This window comes from Hyperolius riggenbachi, chromosome 7 (assembly GCF_040937935.1).
Source record: "Hyperolius riggenbachi isolate aHypRig1 chromosome 7, aHypRig1.pri, whole genome shotgun sequence".
NCBI classification, from domain to species: domain Eukaryota; kingdom Metazoa; phylum Chordata; class Amphibia; order Anura; family Hyperoliidae; genus Hyperolius; species Hyperolius riggenbachi.
In genome coordinates this window covers 287,205,014-287,214,046 of record NC_090652.1, presented here as the reverse complement: position 1 = coordinate 287,214,046, position 9,033 = coordinate 287,205,014, and the positions used below count along the sequence as shown (strand labels likewise).

Genomic DNA, 9,033 nt, shown 5'->3' with positions numbered 1-9,033 from the left:
GAAAAAAGTAGGTAGTTAAAATCTGACAGAACCGACAGGTGTTGGGCCAGTCCATCTCCTCATGGGGGATTCTCAGGGTTTTTTTTGTTTTCAACAGCATTTCCTGAACAGCAGTGGCAAAGTCTAACTGACAAAATAGTGTGCAAGTGAGTAGGGTGGCTGGCTGGTATCTTACTATTTTGGCAGTTAAATTGCTGTTCAGGAATTCGTTTTGGAAGTAGGAGAATAGATTCAATTGTTTATCTCATCGGTTATTTTTCACTTCGTGTTTCTTTTAGAGTACCTTTATTTTTAATACTGTATAAAGTGCTCAATATTAGGCCTCTTTTCCACGGACCGTTAAACTGTGTGCTCAGCAAGCAGTTACCGGGCAGCAGTGAGCAGTTACCGGGCAGCAGCGAGCAGTTACCGGGCAGCAGCAAGCAGTTGTGAGAGTTTGAGAAGCATTTCACTGCCTATCAGCAGTCCATGGAAAAGAGGCGTAAAGCTCTATCTCCTTCCTGCACAGATTGGCAGGTGTCAGTAACTCGCTCACTATGCTCTAGGTGGAGATCAATATGCCAAGTATGCACTAGTGTGAGATAGCCATGCTGATTGAGCGCCTGAAAAGAAGGTGATTAAGGAGTGTCTCTGCAGATGACCTGTTTAGATAGTGTGCATATGGTAGTTTGGATGTTAGGTTGGGCCAATCACCAGTGTTGCAAGTTTATGTGAATCATCTGCCGAGTCAGGAATGTTGTTGATTAAAGCTCAGTGTTCAAGCACACCTGAAGTGAGAGGGATAAGGAGGCTGCCATATTTATTCCCTTTTAACTAATACCAGTTGCCTGGCTGTCCTGATGCTCTGCCTCTTATACTTAGCCATAGACCCTGAACAAGCCTGCAGATCAGCTGTTTCTGACTGAAGCCTGACAGAATTAGCCACATGCTTTTTTTTCGGTTGTATGAATCAGCCGCTGCTGAAGCATGAAAGATCAGCAGGGCTGCCAGGTAACTGGTATTGTTGAAAAAGAATTAAAATATGGCAGCCTCTATTTTCCTTTTTAAAGGGAATCTTAACTGAGTAATAAAAAAAAGTTCCACTTACTTCCCCTAGCCCTCTGCAGATGTCCTGTGCCCGCGGCGTCACTCACCGGTCATCTGGTCATCTGGTTTCATTTTCGGTGACTGGCTGAGCCAGTGCGTCTGCGTGGTCCTGGCCGCGCATGTCTTTGATTGCGCTCCTGTCTCTGTGGCCGTCCTGCGCATGGGCAGTATGCGTATGTACGTAGTACGCAAACTTCTACTACGTGTGCGTACATAGTACGCATAGTGCACATACGCAGTACAGCTACAGGGGCGGGAGCGCGATCAAAGACACATGCGACCAGGGCCACGCAGACGCACTGGCTCAGCCAGGCCGCGAAAATGAAGCTGAGCCACGGCGTGGGACTGGATGATCGGTGAGTGACGGCGCGGGCACAGGACGTCTGCAGGGGGCTGGGGGAAGCCACAGGTAAATGAATATTTTTTAATTACTCAGTTAAGGTTCCCTTTAAGACACTGCCAAGGCATCTCCGAATACACAGTAAAAGTTGCTGTTATGTTCTGCTGTTAATAGTAAACTGGTTGCAATGAGCTGGATTCATAAAGCTGCGGTAAATTTACAGCAGACACATAGCGCGGGTTAATATTACCAAGCAGCAATGTCATAGTAGGGCAAGTGGCGAGCGATTTGCTGCCGCGGTACTCCAGTAGCGTGGCCCCTACTATGGTAACGCAGAGGCTACTGGAGTACTGTGGTTGCGTTATGAGCACATCGCTCGGCACTGGCTCGCTACTATTACATCGCCATGCAGTAATATTAACCCGCACTATGTGTCCGCGCTAAATTTACTGCAGCTTTATGAACCAAGCCCGATGTGTGCTGAACCCTGCTTGAGAATTTTATCTCTAAGATGTTCTCGCTTATGAAGTGTTCACCCTTCTCCCCCTGGTTGTAAATGTACTCTCCACGCCTCGTACCCTTTGTACAGCATGGAAGCCAAAATCCTGAGCACTGAAAAACGGGCCAAGGGCTCAGACACACTATAAGCTCCCATTGACTAGCATTAAAATCGCTATCGCAGTAAAATCATGCCAATTTTACCGCAATTTTAATGTAAGTCAATGGGAGCTTTTTTTTTAAAAAAAGGTCTGGAGACCAAAAATCGCTCAGAAAAGCGCTTATAGCCCTAATCCTGTGTAATGTAAACAATTGGAATTAAGGTGGCCATACATCTAGCGATTTGGCTGTACTATCAACCACTCGATTCAATCATTTTATAGAAAATGAGAGGGAATCAAAAGGAATTTGAGTGTGTTCCAGTTTGCCCAATCAATAAAAACTGGCTGCTATCATGTCGGACCGACCAGCTTAAAGAGAGTCTGAAGCCTTAAAAAAAATACCTCTTTTTGCTCGGCATTCCTGTTCAGCAATAAGGCCATAGCTGAAACGCTGCATCCCCGCGGCAGAACGATCAGTGAATACTCCCGAAATCCCCGGGGATTTGTCTGAGCCCTAATCCTTAATTCCTGCACGTGTGCATCGTAGTACATCTAGTATTTCTGTGTGCCTCTCACTGTGGGGTGATCATTTGTGCTGCCTTTTGCCACAGTGCACAGTGAAAAGGTTGCTTTGGCTGCAGTATTTTACAGTTGACAGCAGTAAATTAATAAGCCCTTTCATGATGAACGATTCAAAAAAATCAAGTTTTTATATAGCTGGTGATTAGGATATCGTGCATTAAACTGCTAGTACCATGACAATTTTGCTTTTTTATGCAGGTGGTAATGCTGTTACAACTACGGACAACTGTTTTGGGCTGTGACAATACTCATGTTACTTCCTGGTTTGCTGGGAGCACAGAAAGGGTTTAACTCCTGTGTCAACATATTAGTTCTCAACTCGGCAGTCATCAGACAGCTGGGAGATCAAATTGCACTAGCTCATTGTTCACTGAGAAAGGAGAATTAGACAGGCTGTGCTCTATAAACACACACGGTTAATTTCTCTGTGTCCTCCTTCTCTCCTGTGGAAGAGTTTAGGTCCGCTTTAATACGGTGGCGTTGTTTACACACAGGGCACGGAAATAGATTCACATCATCCGTTTTGTCTCCTATGCCTAGTACACACAATGCAATTTTCCGTCAGATTAACAACCAAATTCAGAAAATCAGAAAAACGGTCGGAAATCAGATCAGACATGTCACAATTTGATTTGACCGTCAATTTGACGGAAAATTGCATTGTGTGCACTAGGCATTAGAGGTTTGTGATCTGTTATACTTCATTCACCTGCTGGCTACATCTGCCTGCTCCCTCCTCTACAGGCTGTGGGTAGTGCTGCTTTATCTTAGCAATTTTAACAACAAATCAGAATTATTTGCATCACATAGACCAACGATGGCGAACCTATGGTACGCGTAGCCTTATCTGCAGATACGCCATCGCTGCTCATCTGGCCACCGTATGATTGCATTGAACTGGCCGCAGCGTCTAATAGACACCGCGACAGTTCATAGCCCGCAGCCCTGCTCCAGCCTGCATAGTATTCGGCAGGCAGAGAAGGGCTACGGGAAGATGGCGTCCGAAGCCCTGCACTGGAGACTATTTGTGTCTCTAGTACAGGGCTTCGGGCGCAATCTTCCCGCAGCCCTGCTATTTCATCCAGCGCGGGAGATATGCAGGAGGATCGTCCGGGGAGCTGCACACCAGAGGCCAGCTGGGTGAGGAGACTTCTGCAAGGTGAGTAAATTCTTTTTTTTTTTTTTTCTTGCGCTTGTGAAAAGCTGCCCTCATTGCGTTGATTTTCTGGTGAAAAGCTGCCCTCATTGCGTTGATTTTCTGGTGAAAAGCTGCCCTCATTGCGTTGATTTTCTGGTGAAAAGCTGCCCTCATTGCGTTGATTTTCTGGTGAAAAGCTGCCCTCATTGCGTTGATTTTCTGGTGAAAAGCTGCCCTCATTGCGTTGATTTTCTGGTGAAAAGCTGCCCTCATTGCGTTTATTTTCTGGTGAAAAGCTGCCCTCGTGTTTATTTTCTGGTGTCTGGGGTAACTGTTGCTGCATTCATTATTTAATGGTCATAGTTGGCTATATTTGCTGCTTTGGGGTTACGGTATACTAATAAATAGCATCACACAGTTTCTGCACACCCATGATGCGAATCTTCGTTTCACCACATCATGGCGGAAACACTGCTTTCTTATGCTTCGCTGTTGCATCATTACGTCAGCTCCGTCCATACAATGTCATGGCCACGCCCATTTTTCAGCTGCGGGTGCCGCAACCCTCCCCCCCGCCCCGTGTTGAACCCAGAAAAATCTGCCCACTGTAGGTTTGAGGGCCTGGTATTTGTCATCGCTTCTGGGGGGGTCATTTTGTTCAAATTGGCGTGTTGGCACTTTACGAGAGACGAGAGACTTTTGAGTTGAAGTTTGGGCACTCGGTCTCGGAAAGGTTTGTCACCACTGTCACAGACCATCCCTACTAGTGACACAACTGCACATCAGGCTTTATTTCTACAGGAGAGATGTTATTTATTACTGTATATACAGGTAGTCCCCGGTTAACGAACGAGATAGGGACTGTAGGTTCGTTCTTAACCTGAATCTGTTCTTAAGTCGGAACATTGGGCCATCTCTGTCCCCTGTACCTCCTCTGTCCCTCTCTGTGTCACCTCTGCCCTTTGTACCTGTTTATACAAGTTTAAAAGCTATTTTTTCTTTGTTTTTGTTTTTTAATTGATTTTCTCAAAAACTACAAGTCCTGTTTGAAATTTTTTTTAACTTGCTCCCATGGAAACAGAGAATCCATGCCGTTCGTAAGTCAAGCGTTCGTAAGTCGGGGTCTACCTGTACTTGAGTCTAAGTCTAGAAATTTAGGTCTGACTCACTAAATTAAAGTATACGGGGTCGACTTATTCACGAGTCACAGGCAGCACTGAGCACACTGAGTAATGTCTGTACTGTTAGTGACATTCCCATTTGCAGCAATTCACCCACTGGTAAGTTATACTTTGAGGAATGGAAATGCCAAGAAAGCACAGGTCTGAAAGTCCTTAAAGTTAACAACAATTAACAAGGAAAGGGGCAGGGGGGGGGAATACTGGGCTGCAGGAGGAGGAGTGAATAATTACAGCACTTGGTGGCCTGGAGGAGGTACTGGCTGCACTTAAGGAACAGGAGGGGTTAGTGGCTGCAATACTGTATGCAGTGCAGTCATTAACCCCTCCTAAGCCCCAAGTGCAGCCATTCACTTTGCTGGGTAGACTTATACTTGAGTCAATAAAAACTTCCAGCTTGAGAGGGTTGAATATTGAAGTTGACTTATATACGAGGTCAACTTGTATTAGAGTATATACGGTTTATATATAAAAGGTTAATGTGTACATGTCTGCTATACAGTCACAATCAGATATGTTTATGTGACTTTAAAAATGTGGCTTTATTGCAGCAGCACAAATAACTTGTTTTTTGATTATTTCATTTTTGTGGACTAAACAAATAATAACATAAGTTATTTATAACTATTATCTGAAAAAATAGAATGTTATCATATTTTCTAATTTGATTTAAAATGTATTAGGAGTCGTAGTCGGTGCATTTTTTCCTGACTCCAGGGACCCAAAAATGACTCCGACTCCACAGCCCTGTGCAGAATAAGGGTCTGTGATTTAGATCTATGTAAGATAAATATATCCAGGCACCCGGAGGCTAGTGACTTTTGGAGCGCTTGTGTATAGAATGGAGCGTGCATACAAATGCCTCGGGCTGCCTGTGCTGTATGTAGTCTCGTGTCATCACAGGGGACAGATGTTCCATGCCATCACTGCTCTAGCCAAAGCTACATAAAGAAAATCTGGATCCAGTTGTGGTTTAAAGATCTATATTATGCTGATGACCGTGGCAGAAAGTAGGTGTTCTATTTACGTCAGAGTAAAGTACTAAACTGGCTACATTTCAGCTGTAGTTGAGATGACAGAGAGAGTTGGTTTGCGGAGCGAGAGTGAAAGTGGTAGGTAGATATTTATTGAGATCCTATTATCTCGGGCTTATCTCTGGCTTGCATGGAAAGGTAATGTGACTTGTATGTGGCTTGGAAGTGGCCAGTCTGAATTGTCATTGAGCCATAGTGCTTAGCACTCTCGCCTTGCAGGGCTTGGTCTCCCAACCAGGGCATCTGCATGGAGTTTGTGTGATCCCTGTGTATGTGTGGGTGTTCTCCAGGAACTCTGGGTTCCTCACACATCCCAAAAACATACAGAAAAGGTAACTGGCTTCCCCTAAATTGGCCCTAGACTACGATACATACTCTACACAATACATACATAGCAGTGTTCTCCCCAGGCTCTTTTAGAAGGGTGCTCCACCCGGCTAGTTTTGGTGAGCGCCCGGCTGTCATCGGCTCACCTCCTCCAATGCTATAAGCAGAGTTGTGCAGAAGCACCGGCCCTGCATTCTCTCATCCCACCCCACCCAGCTACTTTTTCATGACACCCGGCTGGAAAAAAATGTCTGGGGAGAACACTGCATAGACATATGACTATGGTAGGGATTAGATTGTGAGCCCCTATGCCCAAATAAGAACAGAAAATGAAAAATAATACACTCCTGCACTAATTGAACAGTATAAAAAAATCCATTTCAGTTTTAATTGGTATGCTGGCGGGACTGGTATGCGGGCGTTTCTAACGTATAGGGACCTATGGGGGTGGCGGCTGAGGACACGAATGGATGGGGCAACCTCGGCGGGGGAACTCGATGAGCAGGTATCGAACGTATCAGAAAGCCGGATGAAAAAGTGATGCACAATATAAGAAACTGAAAATGGATCAGTTTTCCATCTGGTATAGTGTGAATCAAGCCAAAATATGTCACCACCTGTGATACATATCGGATTGTAAATTTCGGTGAGAAAAGATTTTACAATGGGCAAAATACTTACTAAATTTATAAATTAATATTTTTAAAAACAGCCTAATTCTCCTTTCTCAGCAAGTAGTGAGTTAATGTAATTTAAGCTGTCTGCCGAATTCTGTGCTAATAGGTAAACACAGGAAGTTTACCCTTTCTGTGCTCCCAGAATACCAGGAAGGAAATACATATGGCAGCCTCCATATACCTCTTTTTTAAGGTTATTATGCTATTGCTTTCATTTCAGGTCCCCCTTTTAACTACCCCATTTTCACTACAGTCCCTCTATAAACTGAGGCATGTCTCTCTCTTTTTGCGGTTATTAGGTGAGTGTGGTTCAGGACTCTGTGAACATTTCAGGCCAATCCAATTCAAACAACCTGAAGGTGCCGGAATGTCGGCTGGCTGAAGATCTTGGGTATCTCTGGGAGACGACCCGGTTCACAGATTGCACCCTGTACATAGGAAGCCAAGAATTCAAAGCCCATAAATCTATCCTAGCAGGTAATGTGTCTGTGATGGTGGTTATCTGTGTTATTTATCTCACTGGAGGAAGTGCAGATTGTCTGACTCCCCCCCCCCCCCCCCCCCCTCTTTTCTTCCTCCTCACAGCTCGCTCTCCCGTATTCAGTGCAATGTTTGAACAGGAGATGGAGGAGAGTAAAAAGGTACTTAATGTTTGCAGCTTCCTCTCTGGGTGATAAATCCCTCTTTTATCTGTGTGCTCGTGTTTGGGTTTTGTTTCCTAATATTTCACTCAGAAGCCTTTTACTGATGGCCGCTGTTGCGTAATTTACAGCCCTGCTTCCTCTTTCGTTTTTATAGGCCGCTGTCTATCTCTTGTTTTGTTACGTCGCGTCTGATACGCTTTCATTGGTCGTGTGCAAAAATCCTCGGCGTATTCGTATAGCCGCAGTAATATATATTTATGGGCCGTTTTATCGCAAGTGTTGGTATGCTCACGTAAGATTGTTCAACTTAAAGAATACATGCACCTACAACAAAAGTGTATTAAATCAGTCCAAAGCTGCTCCCTGATCAATAAGTCAGTTATAATATAGCTTCCTCCTCAGCACATAAACTCATACATACATAGCTGTGTTCTCGCCAGGCTCTTTTAGCCGGGTGCTCCACCCGGCTAGTTTTGGTGAGCCCCCGGCTGTCATCGGCTCACCTCTTCTGCTGTAAGCAGAGTTGTGCAGAGAAGCACCGACACTGCATTCTCTCATCTCGCCCCACCCGGCTACTTTTTCATGCCACCCAGTTGGAAAAAAGAACACTGCATACAATATACATGTGCAACATGTATCAGATACATATACCACACACTCGCATGTACACACACACACACACACACACACACACACACACACACACACACACACACACACACACACACACACACACACACACACACACACACACACACACACACTTGAGTCGTTTATGAAATTTTTTTTTTCCTTTTTTTTTTATAAATAACCAGGGTGTGGACTCCACAGCCCTGGAGATAACTCTAAAGGCTGCCATCTTCAGCTCCTTTTTAAAGGGAACCTGAAGTGAGTGAAGGGATGTGGAGGCTGCCTTATTTATTTCATTTTAAAGAGACTCTGAAGTCTCCCAAAATTGCAATTTTTATTTAACAATTCTCTTAAGCAGTATAATCCAAGCTAAAATGCTGCATCCCCACGGCAGATCGCTGTATTTAACCCCCCAAATACCGGGGGCAAAAATCCCGACTTTCAAAGTCGTGGGTTTTGCTGCCCGGGGAGGCAGAGCTTTGAGCTGCAGCTCTGCCTCCATGCGTGTCAATCCGTGCGTATCTCCGCCTCTCCCCGCCCCTCTCAGTGAAAGAACACTGAGAGGGGCGGGGATTGAGACGCATGGAGGCAGAGCTACAGCCCAAAACTCTGCCTCTATCAGGAAACGCTCCCCGATTTTAGCCCCGGGGATTTGGGGGTTTAAGACCCTTGTTCTGCTGCGCCAATGCCGCGGTTTAGCTTGGATTATACTGTTTAAGGGAATTGTTAAATAGTGCAATTTTGGGAGACTTCAGAGTCTCTTTAAACAACACCAGTTGCCTGGCAGTCCTGCTGATC

General features: G+C 45.0%; 1 protein-coding gene across 1 annotated transcript in view; it reads left to right on the top strand.

Moving 5' to 3' along the window:
- The window catches only part of SPOPL (speckle type BTB/POZ protein like), a 74,064-nt gene that overhangs the window by 52,418 nt on the left and 12,613 nt on the right, over positions 1-9,033 (top strand). Inside the window, exons 5-6 of the mRNA XM_068245881.1 lie at positions 7,261-7,438; positions 7,547-7,602. Of these exons, the coding sequence (XP_068101982.1) occupies positions 7,261-7,438; positions 7,547-7,602 (234 nt within the window). The remainder of the gene's footprint in view (positions 1-7,260; positions 7,439-7,546; positions 7,603-9,033) is intronic.